This window comes from Magnolia sinica, chromosome 19, assembly GCF_029962835.1.
Source record: "Magnolia sinica isolate HGM2019 chromosome 19, MsV1, whole genome shotgun sequence".
Taxonomy (NCBI): domain Eukaryota; kingdom Viridiplantae; phylum Streptophyta; class Magnoliopsida; order Magnoliales; family Magnoliaceae; genus Magnolia; species Magnolia sinica.
This window is the reverse complement of record NC_080591.1, coordinates 1,789,585-1,813,983: the sequence shown is the minus strand read 5'-3', so window position 1 is coordinate 1,813,983 and position 24,399 is coordinate 1,789,585. Positions and strand designations below refer to the sequence as shown.

General features: G+C 37.5%; 1 protein-coding gene across 5 annotated transcripts; it reads right to left on the bottom strand.

Moving 5' to 3' along the window:
* Window positions 1–2,720: 2,720 nt before the first annotated feature.
* LOC131235347 (LOB domain-containing protein 25-like) lies at window positions 2,721–7,051 on the bottom strand. Of its 5 annotated transcripts, none has more exons than XM_058232504.1 (3): window positions 6,541–7,051; window positions 5,445–5,941; window positions 2,721–2,871 (listed from the first exon to the last, which is right to left on the bottom strand). In XM_058232504.1, exons 2-3 carry the CDS (start codon window positions 5,935–5,937, stop codon window positions 2,825–2,827), a joined length of 540 nt encoding a protein of 179 aa, XP_058088487.1. In that variant the 5' UTR covers window positions 5,938–5,941; window positions 6,541–7,051; the 3' UTR covers window positions 2,721–2,824. The 5 variants fall into 5 exon arrangements, with proteins under 5 accessions (XP_058088487.1, XP_058088486.1, XP_058088488.1 ...); XM_058232503.1 differs by having other exon boundaries at window positions 6,597–7,049; XM_058232505.1 differs by lacking the exon at window positions 6,541–7,051 and adding an exon at window positions 6,251–6,482.
* Window positions 7,052–24,399: the final 17,348 nt, after the last annotated feature.

The following is a 24,399-nucleotide window of genomic DNA, read 5'->3' as shown; positions in this document are numbered from 1 at the left end:
GGAAAAAACTTCATTGGGCCTGGACCGTCTTTTTTGGCTACAAAAACAACCTTTGGGTGAGATTTATGAGGTCTAAATATGGCGTAAATCAGTCGCGGGAAAGCTCCAATCTGCTTCAGTCGAACTCCCCATCTTGGAAGCAAGTCAAGAAACTTCAAGACCTCGTCCAACATAACTCACGCATGTTGCTGGGGGATGGGAACGGAAGCTTTTGGTGCAACAATTGGACGATGCTGGGCCCCCTAAGAGGATCAAAGATGTTATGGCCCCGAAGGTATCCTTCATACTGCTCGTTTCCTGTAAAGGCTCCCTAAAGTTGTTCGGCATCACATGCAAGTTGAAGGTCTAGCGCTGAATCAAGGGGAAGACAACGTCATTTGGGCCAGGGATAAGTCAGGGAAGTTTTCCACAAGATCCGCGTATCCTCTCATTCGGTCCACAGGCCAGATGCGCAACTGGGCTAAATGGGCATGACACCCGCACCTCCCTCCCAAAATTGTTGTTTTCATGTGGAAGATCCTCAATAGTGTTGTCCCAGTCGACGTCAGCGTCAAAAAGAAAGGCATCCAGATGGCCTCTTCCTGAGTGTGTTGTAAGACTATTAGCCAGAAGGAAGAATCCCTAGACTACCTCTTCCCAGATGGGGAGATTGCTCATTCCATTTGGGCCCATTTCTCGGCCATCATTGGTGTCTCTTTTCTTCCGAACCAATCAACAGGGGGTAGAGCATCCCAATGGTGGGCGATTGCCGAGGATTCCTCCACTTTAGGAGTCCTTAGAGGGCTAACCTTGGCCCTCATTCTCTGAAAAATCTAGAAGGCTAGAAATGAGCAATGTTTTGAAGACTCCTGCTTAAGGGTCGACCACGCCATTAGCCAGGTCAGGTCTTGGTTGTTCCACCTGTCCAATGCATTTCCTCTTTCGGCGTGTAAAACCCAGGAAGACAGATAGGAGCTAGCCGACCTTCGGCTCGTCCCAGGGAAGTGCTCCCCTCCCTCATTGTCCTTTGCGAAATGGATTAGACCAACCAGGGGCTGGGTGAAACTTAATGTGGATGGCTCGTCTAAGGGTAACCCGGGTCCTTCCGGGAGTAAGGGCATTTGTAAAGACGATAAGGGCGCCTTCAAGTTTGCCTTCTCAAAAGGCTATGGCATGCGATCAAGTTTTCTGGTGGAGGCGAAGGCGGTCATTGACGACCTCAAATTTTATAAGAATATGGGCCTTTCCAACGTCGAGGTGGAAAGCGACTCCCTAGTCTTGGTGGGCATATTCTTCACAGTGGGGAACCCCCCATGGAACGCATACTATTGGAAAAATCAGTTTCAATCCCTTATCGCCTCAGCTACTATTTCAATCAAGCATATCCCCAGAGAGGCCAACACTGTTGCGGATTGCCTAGCTCATTGAGGCAGTTCTAAGCAGCAGACCAGGATCTTCCAATCGGCATTAGACCTCCCTCTCACCACCCGAGGAGAGTTGGTCCTAGATAAGACAAGATTAGGGGCGGTCCGTTTCTCTTATAGTATTTTCCTATTTTTCCCTTTATATGATAGGAGGGCCCCTTGGGGTGGGCCTCCCGAATGTGAATGCCTTGTACAGCTGGGGGTCTTGGCCCCTTTTTATGGCATGAGCCTCTCCCACAGTTTGTAAGAATTTCTCCATATCAATGAAATTTTGAGAATCTTTTTGAAAATAAATAAATAAATAATAGTAATAATAAAGAACTTGTATATATCCATCACATTCTACGAGAGTATCAAAGTTTCTCCCTTCTTTTATAGCTCAATGGATAGTGAGTAATTATTCATCTCTAGCGCACGTGTGCCAACATATAACGCGTGTGACGCCCAAGCAAGCACGTTGAATTAGACTGTCCCATGTCTGTATATGTGGCTTGTGTGATGGACAGACCACTATGATTTTTGTGCCACATGAACTTCATAACGGACCCATCTTTTCCACCGTTCGGATATCACATGTTACACATTTGTAAACGTTTACGAGGGTGGATAGTACTTACAGTCCATGAAAGTGCATATGTGATCAGTCCTCGATTCCATTTATACATTCCCATATATGTACCTAAGTTTGAAGGTATAGATGCATAGACAAGTATGTAAACACTAGGTACCTGTTTTTTAAGAATATATAGGGGTGTGTGTGCATATACATACTTGAAAAATGCTCAGGTGCACTGAGCACAATAAGCTACAGTGATCTAGTTGCATTGGGATACTTAGTCCTGTCCATGATCTAGACTGTTCATGAGGTCCTAAGCGCACTTCATGAGCTACCTCAAGGACATCATGCTAATCTGACAAATATTAATCATTTTATCAATGGCCTCAAATATGTAAGGTCGAGATAATTTACACCTATTTAAGAAAACAGGTATATGCAATAATTCGATCCATCTATTTTCATGGATTGATTACAATTCTAGAAAATCACTTTTGTTGGGCAATCCTAATCATCCCATCAATGGCTTGGAATGAGGCCAAAACCAAGAATGGATTGGATGATTATTTTTGCATGGTAGACATGAAATGCTTTCTGAACTTAATGGACAGTTACGATCAATCAATTGGACTGTCCAAGTGAACTAATGCGACTAGGAGCATTACAACTTATGGTGCTCAGAGAGAGAGAGAGAGAGAGAGAGAGAGAGAGAGAGAGAGAGATAACAGTGAGTTTCACTGTTTTGTCTGTGAAGTGTGGGAAATGGGAATAGTGAAGGGTTTGGAAGACTTAAGCTGCAAAAGGAAGAGAAAGTTATATCCACGTGCAATTAATAATTCTCTTCTGAAACGTACCCTCACATGTATCAATAATCCCTTCCTGGAAACCAGTAGAGCAGCGTACTGAATCCCACTGTTACAAATAATGACACATAACATGGATATTGGATTGAGTTTCACACCACCCACAAAGGTCAAAAATAAATAATAAAAAAATGCATGCATATATCTCTACAGATTTATAGTTCACATGTTCAGTCACAAAATAACTTCATTCCCCTTCCTTGAACATGACAGAAAATATATATAAGATAGTGAATGAAATGCATACTTCTAAGTGTAGTTACCTCTGTTAGTTTAGCACCATATAATGAAATAATGGGTTGACTCTTCAATGGAATGGTTGGTTGGAAGGTGGTCTGAACCGCCCAAATCTCGACTGTGGATGGAGCATAAATGAAAATTTACATATTGAAACAATATAAACCAAAAGAATTTTGATTTAAAATTTGGACAACTTGATGTTTTCCTTTTAACCATCCATTTGATAGCCATTAATTGGATGGTTATGATTGCTTGATCTATCTGACTCACAATTTGAATGGTCTGGGTAGGTGTACATCAGTGCCACATGTGAGGAGGATGAGTCATCACCATTTTCAAAAGTGGGGCGAAACTTATAGGCTTTCCCTTCTTAGTTATCAGTACCCTTGATGGAGTATTAAAATTTTCTAATATGGGTGTTCTATTTTCGTTGGAGTGAATGAGATTTACAGCACCGATGGTCTTCGAAAAATGAAATTAAAGCAGACATGATCAGTCAGAAGACTGAAATAAAACACCCTCTGTGATTCTCTCTCTCTCTCTCTCTCTCTCTCTCTCTCTCTCTCTCTCTTGAATGAATGAATGAAAAAACCTTTCCATAAATAGTAGATAATGGTGTATTTTTATTTGATGCCTATGATAAGTAAAAAGAACAAGATACAAGACATAGGTTCATGAATGAAAATAAAAGAAGAAATTTTGTTAGGATACATTCCAAAATATCCCTAATACTTCAGTACTTTATCCATTGGATAAGGGTCTTTTAAGTTCAGGAACGAGAACTTAAGAATGGAGCTATGTTACTATACATTCCAATTTATTGCAGCAGGATACCTTCGAAACTTTAGTTATTGCATAGGAGTCTCTTCAATGATTCAAAGCGTGCATTCTTAGATGGAGAATACGAGGAAAAAATCAGATTGAAATATCTCAACCCTTTGACTATTCAAAGGTTAAGAAGACCATTCATATTCATATGAAAAGTGTCAAATGATCAAAGGGTTGGAATATTCCAACCCGAGAGTTTCGATTGTTTGGCTATCCCCAGTCGAAGTTGAGGCACATCATATAAACTCTTAATTAGATCATTGAAAGATGATTCCAGATCCAAAGGCCCAAGCAGTGACGTGTCTTATAGCAATGCATCGGGATGTAAAGAAACTCAAGGAAAATTTACACTACATTTGGTGTTTTTACAGACTTCTCTTTCTATTTCTTTTCTTCACATGATTCCATTTTAGGAAAGAAAATATCAACTGGCTAATGCCAAAGATCACTCATGAAGATATATAACTTCATGTAAGTGACACAAAAATGAAATGATATATAAGAAGTAGCTGCTAATATAATACATACATGCATACATATATATACATATACTTGCATACGTAGGCTACTGTTGTTGAAAAATAAAAAGAAAAATAATATAGTAGTCCTACAAATTAGAGTTATCTCAAGGAACAAAGAGGAAAACAAGATGGAGAGAGAATATGATCTAAACCGTAGATAGCTTGAGAATTATCTTTAGAATAGTACATTTCTCTAAGTACATTGACAATGATAGAGAACACAATCTTCGAAGGGTTTGAGAACACACCAACAAATCAATCACCATCCATCTTCTAGGATTCCACCCAAATCCCGAATATCACATGCAAGCAATAAAAATTGAGAATAACCAAGTGTTTCGCAAAAGAAGCAATATTTCTACCCCAAATTCTCACCTAGGAATTCATATTACCTACGGATCATTAGCTAAATCCAGTCCATGAAAAGTTCTCTATAAACTTCACAAAATAACATACCATACCATAAATCTAGGAGGAATGATCATATGCAACTGGTTGTGCATTTGACCTACAGGGCAACTAGTTGCACTGGACATCAGGACAATCCAAACAACAATCTAGATCGTGCATTTGTTCCAACGCAATCTTTGTCGGACATCATGCAAAGATCACATTGATCAGATGATCTCAACCATCCTATTCGTAGCATGAGAAATGGATGGTCAAGTTCAATCAAAGAAATATAGGTCCAATCATCAACTTGACTGATCCATTCTAGGATTACTTATGACTCTCGAAAAATCATTTTGGTCCACATGAGCTACTGTTCGGAAAGGGAACGTTATAGCAACAATGGCCAAATTTCTGATGGCTAGACTCATCCGATCAGTATGATTTTTTTGAGGTGGCCTACAAAGAGTTGTGATGGAATGAATGTATGATCCAGATGGATGACTCAACTGTCCATATGTCCAGTAGAAACTAGATGCACTAAGTGCCTGCAGTGCAACTAGTTGCATATGATCTTCTTATCTAAAAACACCCATTTAATTTCACAGACTTCTTTCGCCTCACCCTCTTTCATTGATATTACCTGGAGGGTTATTACCCCATGGAGGAGGATATGAAGCAGGTAAGACAGAACTCTGATGGAGAGAACCTCCTCCATTTCCCCTTCTACCCAATTCGCTTGGCCTTGGGCAAGGCGGTGGCATTGGCGGCAATGCTGTCTGCATATCATTGCAAGCATATCGAATCAGATCAGCATTGGCGGCATCAAGCTCATTTTGGAGCCTGTGGACCTGTCTTTGGAGGAATGAGATTGCGCCAACGCAGCCGTAAACTGGGTCCTTCATGCGGGCCTCAGCCTCGTAGGCGAGCGAATTCACAGCGTCTTCTCTCTGGTGGGGGAGAATCTCGTTGAGGAGCTTGGTAACGTTGCTCGCACCAAAGATCTTGTGCACGTTGGCGAATTTCTGTGGTTCTTCAGGTGGGAAGTACGGTGCAAATATGCAGCTAGGCATGCATTTCCTTCTCAAGAACTTGCAGGCAGCACACGGAGAGTTGTACGAGCTGGAGGACGCCATCTCACTGATACAAGATAAGAAATAAACAAGACATATCAACCACGTTTGCATCTTCTTCTTTTTCTTTTTTATTGAATTTCTTGGAAGGGATGAGTTTTCGTGCATTGCTTGTTGTTGCACCAAAAGAAGTCCTTATTTTTCTATATGGGTTTTCAAGGAAATTAGGGTTAGGGTTAGGGTTAGATCCTGGTTGACTATGCAATTGAAGCTCATGAGAGTTTTATCTTTTTATTGGTTTGAGACCTTTCTTCTTTTCCTTTCTTTTATCCTTTAAAAGGCTTTGATTTTATACAAATTCAATTGCACCACTTACTATATATAGTACTACCCTTAAGAAACTGCTTGAGCATAGATCTGACTGTTGCAATCTCATACATGATATTTTGTGTCCACAACTATAGTAAAATTGACATGAACAGCTATTATTCAACCCCCAGAAACAAACCCCAGGTAGTATAACCTTTAGATCAGAGCTTGAAATTCAAAACCATGTAGTTTCTCTTTGGCTTATCCACCAAAAGGAATATTTACAAAATATAATATATGTATATATAAACAAGAAAAGAAAAAAGAAGAAGAAGAAGGGTAGCTACATGTGATTACCTGTATGTGATCTAGACACTTGGATCAGGAAAAATTAAAAAAAGGGCTAGTAGTACCTCTCTCCCTTGCCTGAGTTATTTCAAGAACTGTTGTTGGGTTCTTCCAAGATCAAAGAAGCTGTGACCATACAAAGATCACGGAATATTTTTAGATTTTTCTATTGAGAGAGAGAGAGAGAGAGAGAGAGAGAGAGAGAGAGAGAGAGATTGGTCAAGGGGTAAATTCAAAGAGACAAGGAACCCCTATTGGGGAAGAAAGGCTGCCAATTCAGGAACAAGGAGAAGGGAAGATGGGAAGTGAGGCAGAGGGCATTTAGTGTTAATGGAGGAATGGAAGAGTAGAGACAGGGGTAATAAATGGGGGAGGTACAATAAAAAAAGAGGATGACTATGACACTGCACTTATAATAATATCAGCCTCTGGCCACCAATTCTCCTTCCCACCCAACTTTTCATCTCCTGATAAATCAAATTCACACAATTTTGAAAAGAATTCTTCCACAATACCACATGGGAATTGACATTTTCACCCTCTATTTTTTATGCACATAGCCATTCTACTTTATTATAGCTAGAATGCCGAGTAGTGCACTTTTGCTACTACTATTCTAGTACATGTAAGTAGAAAATATGGGCTTATCTATATTAAAAATAAAAAAAAAAAAAAAAAAAACATGAGGTGTAAAATAATCTAAAAATATGCTCATTTTGTAATGTGCACCATCACTCGTGTTTGGATAAAAAGAATCCAAAATGTGGATATGGGAACCCTAGAAATGGCTAAAATCTAATAGTAATTTTGTCATTTTGATTTGGAGTGCAGTTTTCTGTGAAAGTGTTACAAGTTGAATGGCTAAAGGTAGAGAGTTGTCTCCCGTAGCCTACGCAATCGGCATTTAAATTTTTTATTTGAAAATTTAATATTCATGCAATTTTAGTACAACCTTGAAAATGGAAGTCGATTTCCATGCTTCTTTTTAAAAGCAGCTGTGGAAAAGCCCGATTCCATAAAATTCAAATTTATTTCCAAAATATTCTATCTAAACACCCACTAAATAGAATTGGAATGAGAATTCTTAAAAGTGCATGGAATTGGATCCTAAATTCATTGATCTTTTTCTCTATTTTAAGAATTTAATAGAGGGAATGATATCTACAGCCTCACGTTTTAACAGATACACCTCTTTTTGGTATTATTCCAACAATAAAAGTGGAAAACGGACGGAGTATATAAAGAGAAATGCTCACACACAACTAGTTACACGTGAGATTAGTTGACATGTGGGTCCCACCATAGTGTTTGTATGACATCTCATCCATCTAGAAGGGTTATTCCATCATGAAAAGGGATGCGAAAATCAGGTTAATCTAACTATCAAGTGAGGCACAACATAGAACCCATAAACCACCCCCTCCACATTCGCACGGGTTATCTCATTTTCATGGCTGGATTAACCTGATTTTTGGGACATCCTATTTTCATGGTAGGACAACCTTACTAGATGAGCAAGATGTAATACAAATACCATGGTGAGCCCCACATGCCAACTGGTTGGGCGTACAACTTGTTTGTGAGCATTTCTCATTCATAAACAACATAACCACTTACCATATCACATTGGATTGATTTTTAGTCATTCTCTACATGGATTGAACGAGATACCAATTCGATTTACAAGCAGTTTTAGCAACACTAATATACACAATGCAGAGTGTAGCCCTTTTTACCCAATGCTTTTAGATACATCATTTTATACTTTTGGAATACATAGGAAAATGTGTTACCAAAACTAGAAAGAGTGGTTGTACCTAATGGTGTTTACGGAAAAATTAAATAAATTTAATTGATTTAAATTCTTAGATAGGGCATTTGAGAAGTTCTTCTATGTAATTTCCAGTATCTATTTGTCAACCATTCAATAGCATTCAGATTAGTTGGATGATCCTTTTTTCTTTTCACTGTCTATTAGATACCCAAAAAATGGCTAGTTTGGCCACTAGTTCATTGTAGGCTTCTTTCTTTCTTTCTTCATTTTTGAACAATTTTGAGTGGGACCCACATTGTGGACGGTTTAATTTGAGTTATATACATGCCCCATTTAGAATTTCTAATTGCCAGTATATCATCATCTCAAAGTTTTAAGTTTTTCTCTCTTACTAATACAATTGCAGAATCCAATAAAATATAAAAAGGAAAACATTACATTTGAGGAAAAATCCAAGGAAAACAAATCTGAAAAGGCTATTTGTTTTAGTTTCCATAGTATCCATGGAAATGTGGAATGGTCAATTATTAGAACATGAAATATATATAATTTTAGAAAAAGTGTGGATATGTGAATTATGAAGGGCTTATTTGGAAGTAGCTAGAGAATTGATTCTTGGTTCTTGAGAATTGTTTGTGTGAAAAAGTGCATGTCTGGTAGAAAAATAATTTCCCAATAAATGTTTCAATGGTGACTGTCGAATCCCCACCATTTCTTGTGGGTACGTCTTGGATCTACCTCATTTGGAGTGATACCAAACATGATGGCAAAATGGATGGTCACTCATATACACACCACATATTTAATATCATGGTACATGGGTCTCATGGTACATGGGTCCAAGATCCAATCCATCTATTACAAAAGTACCACTATATTGATGCCCTAGCTTAAGGGTTAGGTTAATTCATTTAGGTAGAATATAATTTGCAAAAACAAATGTATGGCTCTAAAACACTTGGCTGAAGCTTTCTAACTCATCCACCAGATTAATTCAAGGAAGATATGGTTGGACCAGTTGATGGATGGATTTGGTCTCAGACCTAAGTGTCATGATGGCATGTGTGTATAAGCGTACAGCTTCACACTTATATGTAGTTAACAAACCTTATAAACAGCAAGAGAAATCTTCAATTTTATGAATGTTTTTGGCAAGTTTGTAGAAGTGGAAACAAACATAGGAAGGAGAGCCAGGCACCATGAATAAATGTTCAAATTTGAAAATTATTTTTCTACAAATGATTAATAAAGTGGTGAGCATAACACACTTAAAACATAATTTTTTGAAAACCACCTTCCTGGGTACGGTAATCCTACAGTTCTCTAAAACAATCGACAACCACCTTTGGGTCTGACCCGATGATTACCCTGAGACAATCAAATAAACATAATTTTTTTTGTTCATGATACATCTAAGGCGGGACTCGCAGTTTGGATGGTTTAACTTGACTCGTGACAATTTCTAAGTAATTTGTAAGTACGGCAGAGCGCCGCAAATGACATGCAGGTATTTTGAAATTGCATTTATGGTACAATAGCAATTAAAATTAAACTATTTAAACTACATGTGCCATTTTAGATCTAAAAAATACAAAAAAATAAAATAAAATAATAATAATACACTTATTGACTGTTGGATTGGTGGACATCAATTGGAATGGTTAAAATGATTTTTAAAAAATCCAATGGTCCAATTTTAACAAACAAGTGTTTATGAATCAAAGGTCTGGATTGTTCAACCAACCTGATTTGGGTGCGTTGAGCCACATATGCCACATGTAGAATTCTGAGTGCTTGTGTATCAAGCGTCAGCTTTGCCAGAGTATCAAATAACTCCCCCATAGAAATTTTTTTTTAAAAAAAGGATGCTTCTACCAAACATGGAGGATGCAAATATCAGTTCCAAAACTGTTTTTTTTTTTTTTTTTTTCATTTTCTTTTATGAAGAACAGTTTACTAAACTGATTTTGGTAAAAATGATTAGAAAACGATAACGAATTCACGTAAGCATTAAGCATTTGTACGGATCACTACTAGTGTCAACAGGGGTGCGTAGTACGCGTACCTTTTTTTGGTCTTCGAAAACGGTACTTTGATTCTAAGCACGATCCTGAAATTCAGTCGGGAGTTTAATTGTCGGGCATGAAAAATTGCTTCTTGAGAATTATTTGATACTCCGGCAGGGTAAAGTAGTCAACACTCATGTGCTCAAAAATTTCATAAGAGGCGTGTACAAAACTTGATCTAGACCATCCATATCCTGGGACCCATCGTGGATAGATTGTAAAGCAATAAAAAGAATCGATTGAACGATCCTAATCTCTGAGTAGTGGATGTTTTCTTATTGAACTCAGAACATTGGCAGTTTTGTTTAGCTAGCCAATGAGGGCTCTAGATAGATATCAGTTTCGTTTAAGCTTTGTTTTATGATCCATACAAAGTGGACCCCACGGTTTCAACGGTTTCATTTGAGTTACATGAATGGACAACTTCTAATGAATTTGTTTGAATCTTCATACTCTGCCGGAGTATAAAAGTTTTTATCAATTTCTTATTACTATTTTTATATTTCCCAAACGAGAAATGCTAAGGCGGTTCTCCTCAATGGGCGCTTGGTGGCATACATGTTTAGGATCCGAACCACTCATTAGGCGGGTCGCATAGTGAACATTCCCTAGGCCGAAAATATAAAAGATCCACTCATCAGGTGGACCACACATGCTGATTGAGTAGTGACCGTTGGGCATGTATTTTCAAACTTCAATATTTTTCTAATATACGTGTGGCCCACCTGTTGAATGGCCGGTTTATTCACTTGTGCAACCCGTGAAAACCTGGGACACGTGGGACATCCTCTGTGTACATGACTGGCCCAAAGAAAAGGCCTGTCCCCTTATCATGTGGGCTACACATGTACGTTGGATGTGAATAGTTTGGCAGTTTTTGAACTGTCCATTTTCATCATGCATGTATGTATGGCCCAACTGATGGATGGACCGTCCAGATGATTTCCCATGCATTCCATGCGCACATCATTTTTAATTAAGTCAGTTGTTCTAAATAGGTAATTACAATTAACACGCCAACGTGGCAGTACCATGCAATACAATGTATGGAGAGATTTTCTACAATACGTATCAAGCTTATTAATGGGCCTCACCTGAATGGAGGATCCAAACAAAATCTTCAAAATCCTATCAATGGCGCATAAAACAAGCATTCTCATAAACGGTCCATATTGAAAGGAAAGGACAATGATTGAAGGGTTGAAATTAATAATCCATTTTGAGAGAGTTTTTAGACCCTATCACCAGAAGGTTCATCGTATAAACGGTTTGGATTATTGAAACAAGACCGTAGATTCAACTACTATATTCCCTACCCTTTTAGCAATATTTATACCTATTGTAGCAAACAACTTGTACGGATACGTAGAGGTTTGCCTTCTTACATGTTTAGCCATGGTTAAAAGACAAGAGGACTGGGACAGAGTCGTTCAGTCCTTAGTCGAGTCAGAGATGAATAGGCCCAATTGTCTAGAGTCAAAGGTGAATTTGGTATTGAACTAGATTGGGTCTGACTGGGTCCGAGTTACCAAGTCTTTAAAACCATGAGTAGCCAGGGTGCAACTTGGTTTTGGGTCAACCCGGACCCAATTGACCAAACCTGCAGAGTTGGCTCTGGTTGGGTCGGTTTGTAGAGATCTTAGGGACTTAATTTTAAATCAAGTTGGGTTCAGGTTAACCAAATCAGGGCTGGGTTATGTCAGGTCGGGTTGCATCTGAGTATAGAGGAATTGATGTTGGCTTCAGTTTAGGCAGCTCATGTTTTCAGTAGCAGATGTGGCATAGCTAAGTTAATTTCTGATGGCCACCCTAATAGCTTGTATCAGTGCCGTGGGAGCTTCCCATGCTGATCAAGGGCACCCTTGTGCTGGACAATGCTGGGATTGGTCTACTGAGGGGTGAGACCCCCCTTCTTCGGTGAGTTGTTTAGCAGTTGTGAAGGGTCCAGCGATCTTGGAGTCTTGGGGTGTTCAGTTGTGTATGGTTCATATGATAGGTGGACGCTCTTTTTCTTTTTGTGGGAGCTCACCCAAATGTAATTTACATTTGACATTCAATAAAATTTCTCTTTTAAAATAATAAAAGAAAAAGTTAGCTCAGATTGGAATTTAGGTCAGGTCTGAACGTACGAGAGAAGGGAAAGTTAATGGGGCAGTTTTGTTTGGCTTGATGTCTTTTTAAGGTCAGGTTGGGATCGGATTAACCTTCAACCCCACCCAACCTAGTTGCACCCCTACATGTAGCCCACTTGATATTTACTTAGAGCTCGAGCTTTTGTCATGATAATTTAGGCAGTGGTTCTTACCTACTCACACCAATGCTATGTTGGCACACGTGATTGCATGTAGAGGTGCATACGAGGCGACCAAGCTACTTAGATTACTCAGAAGCTTAAAAAAGTATATTTATCTTATGGAAACACGTCGGCCTTAGAAAATAAGAAAAGGAATTCCACATATGGGCCAGTAAACAAATGTTCCACACGAGGAAACAATGATCATATGATAGATTGGATTGGCTGATCAGGCAGTACTGTTCTCCCACCTTCTAAGAAAGAAAGAAAGGAAGGAAGGAAGAAAAAAAAAAAAAAAAACTGATTCTCACCGTATAGATGCTGCCGTATAAATACCATATAGAAATACCTTTCATAGAGTGGGGATTGGCCGATGAGTGGCTCTTTTCTGGTACCCATGTGCCATTTTGATGTGGCAGCGATCGTATTTTGGATGGACAACTTTTTTGCAATTGGGTTTTTTAATAGTTAATCTATACAGTAATGATATAAAAAGTGTTTTAAACCATAATAAGAGCATTTATTTAATTTGAAAAGTATACCCTTATGCTTGGCAATGCTCTCCATCTTTTTACCACTGCAGAAACTTTGATACTTTGCCATTGTATAGGTGAGTCCTACGGTCAGGGTCCCACCCACATTGCTTCTGGAGTTGCAGCCAAGTCGGGCTCGAAGGTTAATGCTACACACTCAAAAATTGTTTGCATGAATGGTGAGCCTTGATTTTGGTAGTTCTTAAACAAAAAATTATGTTTTCTTGATTTCCTAGCTAGTTGATTGGTAGATATTTAATGGACAGCCAAATTAAAAACAATAAATGATTTGTGAAGTTGATTCTAATCAAAATCTTGAAATTTATGGTAGGCTAGACACTATAAAACCATGATGATCGGAAGGCCAAAATGAACTTTTTGGATTCCAATGACTCTCATCATAGCATACATTTGTAGATTCCAAATAAGAGTGTCGATTACGGAGAAAGATTATATGTCAAGCACATTTTTTAATGCGTATAAGTATATATAGTCTCTACTTCATAAGATTTTAGATTATTGAAATTATAAATTTAAATTATTGCTTGTAAATAAGTAAATGAATTGAACAAAAAATTAAACAAATCTCTAACATGGAATATATGAGAAGGCCATAGCAACACAATAATAATAAAGTGATGAAAAAAATAAGTCAATGAATCACTCAAATTAACTAGGAGCCTAGAGATGAGAGTAGAAATTAGAGAACTTTTATACTCTTATGGTGGAGAAGATGATTGGAGCTCTTAAATCTCCAACTTTACTCCAGCAACAAGATTTTCATTCACAAAATGATTATCATTTTGTAAATGAAAAGTCATTTTGTGAATGAAAATCTTGTTGCTGGACTAGCCCTGATTAGATACATGAGCAGGAAAGAAAAAACAATAGCACTCTTTGTTAGAGAATATAACTAGAGCTCTTCAATCCTTATCCTACTCCTAGAACGTGTGGGAGAGTGGTCCTAGAGAGAGTGGAGCACTTCACCCTTAATATATAAAACTTCATCACCAACTCTTCAAAACTTCACATTTAGAACTTATGAGAGGATAGTCTTAAAAAGATGAGAGCATTTCACCCTTAATCTTTATGATAGTCTTCAAGCTTGATGTGGTAATAGCATCTTGTGTTGGAAATGAAAAGGATAAGAGGTATTTATGATTGAAGGTGATGGTGTTTTGATTATTTTAAAATAGATAATAGATTAAATGACATGTCTTTTGAACACATGGCACATTTAGGGTGGGTAATTTCATAATTTGGGTGAAGGATAAAGTCCATGGATAAAATAATTTTCTATTAAAGGATTTTTTTTAATTTTTTATTTTTTTTGTATTAAAGACCAAAATGGCTTATGATAGATACAATAGCTTTTGGTACCGTTGTCCATTGGTGATCAATTCCTGTTTATTTCATTGTTCATCTCTTTGAGAAATGATGTACACCAAACAAAAACGTTAGCTGGTCAAACAACAATCATGGGAGATTTGGTATAGGGCCCACTTGAATAGCAGCTTGACGAGAGTTTGTACAAGTGGAGCCCATGCTTCTGTAATCAAGACTCATTGATCTGAATAGTGTGATCTGAAGAGTCCTCCAGTTTACAAGGGATTCTCAAAAATCCCCCAAGAAAATGATCATTTAAGAATTAAAATATGCAGCAAAGAACAAGAAAAAAGGCCATATGGGTGGCCAAGATCATCCGACTCAGGTGGTTCATCAAGGTCAGCCCACTACGAACCTGCCCTGGTTCAAAAATCAGTCTGGTCCTCTCATCAGGTAGATACAGGCTTTTGTTAATTTCTTTTAACAAATGTCCTTGTGTAACCCACCTAATGAGCAGATGGACCTGATTTTTGGGCCGAGGAATCCACACCATGAAACCTGACTGATGAGCGGCTTGGATCCTGCTCAAATCTAACATGCTACCATGTTTTAGAGGTGAGTACCAAAAAAGAAAGGCACTCGTTCAAGTTCGCTTAACATCTGCTCTGACGAGAATATTCGTACGTACCCTATATTTATAAAAAAGAGAAACTCATCACCAAATATACATAAGATATTCATATACACTTAGCCCGCACCATTTGACTTTGCATGCCCATCCGTACAAGAGGTCGAGCCAACATTACACATGTGGCACGATCTAAGCTTTCCATCAGGTGGACCACACCAGTTAAATTGTCTAGCTAAAATATTAGGCCATTTCACCCAGATCGATTTTACAGAGGGCCCCATCTGACACTGGCACATACATGGTACATTTCTGCAATCTCTTAATAACATGGGCCTGACACCTGAGAATGCCCAAATAACATGAAATTCAATTCCGTGCTCCAAGGCATGAGGTGTAGTAGGTTGCTTTCTTTGAAGTACTTTACTGAATTACATTCAATCCTTTTCCTATTTAAATTGCCAAACATGCTTCATGTACCATAAATGTCCTTGGAAGTTTAGGTGGGGACCATTGTTCTCAAAATCCCACTCAGTGGACCACTGGCCAAGGGTGCATCCACGAGCCCCATCAATTATAATGTAAGACGAGTATCAAACACGTTCCTGATGCAAATGGATCGAAGGAAGTCCAACGAGAAATCAACAAAAATTCAGCTTAGTTCGACCGGTCAACATTTGTGGACAACGGTTTAAAATTTCGTCAAAATTTTCAAATTGCTTGTTGGCATTCCGACAGTTTAAACAATCTAAATAGATTGGATTGACTGATTGATTTTTGCAAGTTTAGATAAGTTGACAAATCTAGTCAACAAGTCAAAATTCAGTTGAGCAGGTCCATAGGTCAAAAGTCACAGATTTCTGGTTTAAATCTGTCGATACTTTTTTGCTGGTTTGACCCATGGAGTTGACATGTCAATGGACAATGAAAATTTGCATATTTTCTGAATTTATTTTCTAATTTAATTAGAACTCTTTGGTTACGTTTTTAGATTTTGTTTAAAATTTTTAAAGGCGTTATACTCATTTTTATGTGCATCATTCATTCAATCTGCCAATTAAAAACTTCCTAAAAGCTTTATTTATTCTCTTGGATTTAAGATTTTTTCTTGTAAATTCAAAAGTACCTTATGAATTCAAGATATTTATTGACCAAGGAATACAGTGATCAACCTCAACACATCCTCCCCAACATCAAATTATAAGTGTACAGTACATACAATACAAGATGCTTGCATGCAATGTAACATGAAGTTCAGATGCAAGCGACCTGCGGTTGATGGCAAAAGATAAACCACAAAAGCACCTTACTTTCAGATACTTTCTGAACTAAAGCTATGGGAAAAGGATAAAATAATACTGGATCCCACCGTAAAACAGTAAACTAAAAGGCTGAGCCCAGCCAGATAGGCTAAAGCTTATTGGATCTCAACCAGTGATATCTCACTTGCTTAAGGATGATGCATTGCTGAGCTGTTCCACTAGTCGATTTCTCAGGCAGATAGTGATAAATCAGTCCTGTTGGACCGCCTATACATCCTGTCTGCAATTCTGTCAGGTTATATCTAGGCCCAGCCTAATTAGCTACTTGGCCTAGGAGTGGCAATGGACTAGACCAGGGCCAGCCAGGTTGGGCCAAGCCTAGCCCTGGCCCTGCAAGTAAAAGAGAGAATAAAAAGGTGGACCCCATATGGGTGCACCATCCTAGCTGTCCCTCACGTGGGTCCTGTAGTGTTCTACACCTATCGAAAAAATCTTGCTGATTCTCAAATTAAGTGGACCACGATTAACAAAACAATTGGAGGGCCAAGAAAAATTGACCAAACTTTTCTTAGCTATCCATTTCTTTCTAACACCGTTGCCCACATTTTGAGTGGATCAGCAAGCCTGACTTTTCAGCCAAGCATCTAGAATGGTGAGGCCCTTAAGATGGACGGACTGGATCCCTCACTTGTGTATAGCATGGCACGTATCTGGGTGTCAGGCCAGGTTATTTCTTCATTGACTTGTGGTAAAACCTAGATTTAAAGTCCGGGCCAGGCCCTGCTGGCCCATTGCCAAGTCCCTAATCTGGCTTGAAAAACTAAAGCCTTTACCCACCCAATGGGCGTCTAGCTTAGGTCAAATCCAGCCGAAAGAGTGGACCATTTGCACCTAAAGGAAACACTAAAATACCCTTCTTTTAATTTATTTAATTACCTTATGCTTTAAGGAAAATGTTCATGTGTACACATCCACACACACATACATGCAATCTTAGGTGTGTATAATTGCACTATCATTGCACTGATATTCTATACTAAAATCAAATAAACAACACCCTTCTCTTCTTTTAATTATTATTGTAATTCGATCTTATCAAATAGTGCCTCAAGGAACTAAAAAAATCCCTGGACAGTGCTTCTTGAGGGGAGAAATTACACAAATGCACTCTTCTTCTTCTTCTTCTTTTGCATTTAATAATAGGTAATTGAGATTCTGGGACCCACATGGTATGTGTGTCTTACATCCAACCTATCCACCAAATGCACCATGCATGATTATTAGACGAACCAAAAATAAGATAGATCCAATCATAAGGTGGACCAAACTATAAAAAATAAAATGCACGACTCAAAAACATCCAAATTCAAATGTCACCCATATAATGATTTGATCAGCCAGATTTTCTATTCCTATGATCACCATAAAACGGTTCATACCTTGAACACGTTGGATGTTATACAAATACCCGTTGGCCCCACAATTCTTAAATTCACTACTTTTAAGAAAACAAATAAATATATAAGGAGGGTATTTTGGTAATTTTCTCCCTTAAGAAGCAACCCTATGGAATTTTTAAATGCCCCAGCATTATCTGGTAAAATGCCAATTCCCAAGGAATTTTGTTAAAAATCCTTAAGAAATTGCTGCTTTCTTATATCTCTGTCTACATCTATACCCATATCTATGTTTGTACATGCACATTAAGATGTGTATAATTGCAATATGATTGCTTTGAAATTTTATACTAATTTCAGATAACCAATGCCCATCTCTTCTTTAACTTAATTTATTATTCCTTGCTAAGCCTAAGATTGCGATGTCTACATCAACTTATACCTATGATTGGACGGTCCACCAAATCCTTATATGAATGACTTTTTTCTGTACTTAAGCATTGTTTAATGTATAATTCTCATTTTCCTTTGCCCCATTTCAGAGGTAGGGGATGCGTCATGCTTGCACGCCGGCCGGAGATCTTTTTCCTATCAAATACCACATGTAGGTCACATTGTGGCGGCGGGCCAACCAAGTTGATTATTGGCTAAAAGGGATTAAGATAATAAGAATAGAATGTGGAACAATGATTAGTGATGTGTGTGTTAAATAAATGTAAAGCTGATTTTCATTCTTTTGTTTTTGGAGCTTGTGCTTACTTTCTTAATCACTTCACTAGGAAAGGAATTCAGTCCCCTGAGAAACTGTTTTTGGGATTGTGATAGCTTTTACATATGGGACTCATGGGTCCATCTGTTTGGTTTTTATCCCCATTTTGGGTGTGTTTTCTTTTCAAGAAAGGGACTTAACATTTGTAGCCATCCTTTTCATGTATACTCCCTTTATCTACATTTGGCAATACACTAGTACAGATGCATTTGCACCACATAATGTAGAAAAAGACAAAATAAAAATAAAAATGTGTGCCTAAAATTTTTAATTTCATAATTTACATGAAAGGATCATTTCGCAGCATGAATTTTGGAAAGTTAAAAATTAGAGTTTAGGATTTTTAATCTAAATCATGTTTGTCACCACCCAAAATCTGGATTTTGAATCTAAGTTGGATTGAAAATCCTCAAAAGCGCTCCTTTTGAAATCCAAGAGAATGTGAGTGCAAAATCTTGATTTTTTAATCCTTTACAATTGTTATAACTACTCTCTTCTGCTAACCATAATTTATGAACTCGGCAGGGATGAAAATTTAGCCTTGCAAACACAACCAAAAGAAAGCAAATTTTAGGTTTGAAATTTTCAGATGTTGAATTGTTAAATCAGAATCCAAATTTGCACTGTCCAACAACCCCTAAACTATTATCATTTTTGGGTCTAAGTGCATAGCTCCATTACAGACACAACATTCCAACGCTGAGATCATGGGTTCAAGTAGCTAATGTGGGCGTCTAAATGGGTGTTTGTAAAAATAATAAAAAATAAATAATTATCATTTCACCAACTAGGCTCCTAAACTATTCAAAATGGTGACGATTATTCAAACATACGCGTGCCAGTAATTATGAGGAAATCTAGATTGTCTAAATTGTGAATGCATTTGATGATAGAGCATAACAAAAATAATAATAATAAATAAATAAATAAATTTGCTCTAAGATGATAACATTAGCTATGTGATTTTTCTTCTCCAATTCGGACTGCTCACTGTTTTACTTTTAATACATCCATTTGATTGCCCATTATTTGGGTGGTTAGAATTGCTTAGTCAATGTTGTTTTAGATATACGCTCCATCTTCTATAAGACCGACAGGTTGGATGGTCCAGATAGTTGTACATCAGCGCCATATGTGAGGAGATCGAATTGCCAACACTTTTTAAAATGGTGCAAAACTTACTAGCATAGTACATAACTTCACATCATTATGTGAGTGAGTGACTTTTTTCCTCCATGCTAGTGGGCACGGCTAGGGTTATCAATGGCTACCTGGACCGACGGGTACCCTACTGGTACGATCTTAACACTTCCTGTTCCCATTTTTTTGGACCTGTTAGGAAAGCTATAGTCAAGTTTGAGTCTCACCTTTTAGACCTGGTTAATTAAAAAGTTTAGTCCGGTTTGGGTTGGGTCCAAGTGATGGACCTGGTTAAAGTTGGTCTCGGATCTGTTGGAGTTCGTTTTAATAGTAAAATTATATATATATATATATATATATATATATATATATATATATATATATATATATATATATATATATAGATTATTCTAGCATATGAAATAAGGTTTTTTACTAAAAATTGTTTTCTAAGACATAAGTGCAAGAGAGCTCTTTTACACACCACGCACATGATAAAGTGGTAGGTTTGTCCAATCTAATCCAACCATGGAGAGAGGGGAGTGTGAGCTTAACCATGTAAATGCTCTTATTTGTCCTCAACTCAATTCAAAACCTACATTCAAAGGCCTAGTGAGTACTGAGAAGCACCCGAATCCGATTGGATCCAGGCCTAGGTATATAAGAACTAGACTCAGACCTGGTAAAACCCGATCATGTGATTATAGCCCGGGTACAATTACTATTGTGGAAAAATGTCCATACGTGATTAATGTGTGCAAAGCCAAAACACAAAAGAAAAATAATCAAATAAAAACAAGATATAAAAGGCACAAAAAGTTACATGGTTCGGCAATATATCTACTCCACAGGACAATAACACAGACTTTTCTTCTTTAGTACAAATAAGAAAAATAAAAATACAAGACTTATCTCTCTTTCACCTTTACAAGAAATACCCTATAAGATGAATTAACAAAATACCTCTTTACAAAGTGCTCTCATTATATGGACCAGACCCACAAAAAAGAGTCGAAGTAAAAACTAGAGAAACAAGCTTCACATCATAGTCGTACAAACATACGAACGTACACGAGAGATAGATAGAGAGAAACAAGTTAGAGAGAGACAAGGAAAGGCAGAGATGTCTCCCACCGTGAGATGTAATCTTCCAACATCATAATATTCTCTCACTTGAAAACGAGTTTCTCTAATGGTGCAAAAAACATTCCTAATAGCATATCCAAACGTCACCAATAGCTAAGTAACAATAAGACCATGAGAGTCTTGCACCGAACAAACTTCTCCATTGCAATAGGTTTCATCAACATGTCTACTACGTTGTCGTTGGTGTGAATCTTCTGTAATGAGATGTAATCATCTTCTACCACATTATGAATAAAATGATATTGAACATCGATGTGCTTGATCTTCTCCCCTTTACAATTTTCAATTGACTCTTTTCACTAGAAAATTTATAGCCATTTTCATCGAACTTTCTCAGTAACAAAAGACTCTTCCACAGGTTTGGTATGTGTCGCACACTAAAAATTGTATGTATAATACCATCAAACATAGTAATTCTAACATCTCCAATCCCTATAATGTTACATGTATTGTCATCACCCATGTAAATTGTATTGTCATCACATAACTGATATGCGTAGAAACAATCTCTATGTGGAGTCATATGGAATGAAGTGTCCAAAAATAAGATATATTGATGGCTCAGATTCTCTTGTAAAATCACTACAGACAACACTTTCTCGTCCTAGAATGAATTATATTTCTTAACTAGATTTCTTTGAAAACCCTTTGAATCTGATGCTTGATCATACGAATTAGGTTTATAATTTTTCTGATTTTCTTTCTTAAGTCTATAATTTTTTATGTACGTAAGTGACATTTCTTTCTACAATTCCAGTACTTACCTATTTTGTGCTCTTTCGACTTGGTTCCCATTTGATCTCTCCTACTAATACCATTTTTCAATATATCTTCCTCTAACCATTATAGCATCACTTGCAAATTCTCCATGCACTTTTCTTCGAGACTTTAGGTAAGCAATATGGACAAAACTGACTCCATATTAAAATCTAGACCATTACTAAGATTCATTATCAAACTATTCCATGAATCTGGTATCGAACAGAACAAAAGTGCGACCTGTTCTTCATCATCAATCTTCACATCGATCGTCGTCAATTTGTCAGTAAGGGTATAAAACCCATTAAAGTGTTCTTGCAAAGAAGACATTGCCTTCACCTTCAAGTTATATTACCTTCAAAGAAATATCCTATGCAACATCAATTTTCTTTCATATAGGTTTTGCAATTTGTCCCGTAAACCTTTTGTAATGGTTTGATCAGGCATGTTGAATAAAACCGAATCATCCAGTGCAAGAAGAAGGTTTATCATGACTGATTGATTTTTCTCCTCAAATATCTCATCTTTTATCTTTTCAAGCTTCTTTTTTTCTCCCTGAATCACAATTACACATCATTCCTTCTCCAACACCGTGTCTATCTTTAGTTTCCACAACATGTAATTGGATCCATCGAACTTCGACGCCTTGAATCTATTAGAACTCAATCCAGCCATTTGAAACACAATTGTAAAACCAATACAAACACCAATCTTGTGCTAACAGGTTTCTCAACCTTTGGCTCTAATACCAATTATTTAAAAAAATGCATGTATGCGATTAATGTAGGTGAAATTAAAACATAAAAGAAAAATGATCAAATAAAAAATAAAAGACAAGAGGCACAAGGGTTCACGTGGTTCAACAATATGCCTCTTACATGGGATAGCAACACAGAACTTTCTTCTTTACTAAAAACAATGGAAACGAAAATATACGACACTTCTCTCTCACCCATACAAGAAATGCCTTATAAGATGAGTTAACGGTTTCTTTACAAAGTGTTCTCCTTATATAGACCACACCCATAAGAAATAGTTGCAGCAAAAACTAGAGAAATAGGCTTCACGGCATAGCCATACGGACGTATAAGCGTACACAAGAGAGAGAGAGAGAGAGAGAGAGAGAGAAATAAGGAAAAGCAGAGACGTCTCTAAACGGCATAGCCATACTGGTAGACGTCATCTTTCACTACCACAACAATTATTATAGGACTTGACCTGAACCTAACCCATCGATAGCCCAGGCATAACATTTATGACACAGGTAGAGAGAGTTATAAGTGAAAGGGTGCAAGATACATGCAAAAAAAAAATTCAAGGTGTGGGATACATGCAAAGAGAGGACGTGTGTGGGCCACACACACACACAAAGAGAGAGAGAGAGAGAGAGAGAGAGAGAGAGAGAGAGATTCAAGGCAAAAGTAAAGAAATTTAGAGAATGGCAAAGAGAATAGCAAGCAGTTTTTTACTTTCTTCCTTTGAAAAAATAACAATAGCAAGAAGGGTTTGGGATCTATTAGGGATTTTAATTGGGAAGAGTTTTGGAGATTCAAGATGGTTTGATGCTTGGGTTTTTTTTTAAGAGAGGGGATTAAGGGGTCATCGGAATTAACGGTGGTCACCAAATCTGAGCTCAAATTAATATTATGAAGAAATTTAGAGAATAGAAAAGATATATGTGATGTAGAGTGGGTCGTGAACACTTTCATGGCAAAGATGGACCAGAGAAGGCCCGATCGAAGGTGGAAGTGATCAGGACCGTTAGAACCTTAAAATGGTCATATCTCGCAAACCGGGATGAGTTTTTTGACATATCATATATGATTTTGGGGTAAGAGAAGCTACTTTAGCCAACCAACCCTGCTACATTGGGTTTCCCATGTCGTATTTGCAAGATTCAATCAAATTGATGGTTAAAAGTCTATTTTATTTTCATTTTTACTATAAATAGTAAGCTTTAGTTCGATCATAACTTCTAATCCTTTGAGTTGTAGGAGTCATGCCCAACATGAAAGGGGCTTAGAAAAATTAGAAGAATAATGTGGTTAGGCCAAATTGGATACTTATTATTTTTGGCCAAAAACCATGAAGTCTAGTAGGAATCATGACCATTTATAAATAGTAAGTCTACTATTTATAGTAAGTCACATTTTTAGGAAGTTTGAGTCTAAAACTTCATCCTAGGTTTGAACTCATTATTTAAAGGATTGTAAATTCATTTTTTTATCATCAATCAATTTATACTGAATTTATTAGAAATTATTTCTATTTTCATCCTTCGTCGATTCGAGGAATCTAGAGAGCTCCATGAATTCGAAGTGCTTATCACTAAGGTAGACGATGATCGACCCCTTCATGTCATTCCTTGCGTCAATAGGTGTTCGCACAATCTTATTGAGGTATTCACACAAATCATGTGACCTTCACTTAACAAATTTATTTATAGAATTTTACAACAAGAAGTAGAGGCCAAGAGAGAAAAGGAAAAGTAGATGAGTAATGAAAAGAAGTAGAACGGTAAGAAAAAGTAGTCGAAAAGGCCAAAGGAGAGCAGAAGAAAGAGTCTCCCGTGTGACTTCCTCTACCTGTATATTACATTGGGGGCGGGGGGGGGGATACATGCAAAGTATATATATTAGAAAGAGATGGACGGTGTAGAGGTGTGGGACCAATACATGCAAAGAGAGGACAAGTGCATGCTATACACACACACAGAGGATGTGTCCCGGATACTTGCATAAAAATGTATAACATGCTTTAGTGAAAGAAATAGAA

Excerpts from the sequence above, each read along its gene's own strand:
- LOC131235347 (XM_058232500.1), bottom strand. The coding sequence starts at position 6,042 with ATGCACGAAAACTCATCCCTTCCAAGAAATTCAATAAAAAAGAAAAAG. Across the intron at positions 2,872-5,444 it reads ATGGGGTAATAACCCTCCAG|TGGGATTCAGTACGCTGCTC; the intron begins GTAATATCAATG and ends TATTTGTAACAG.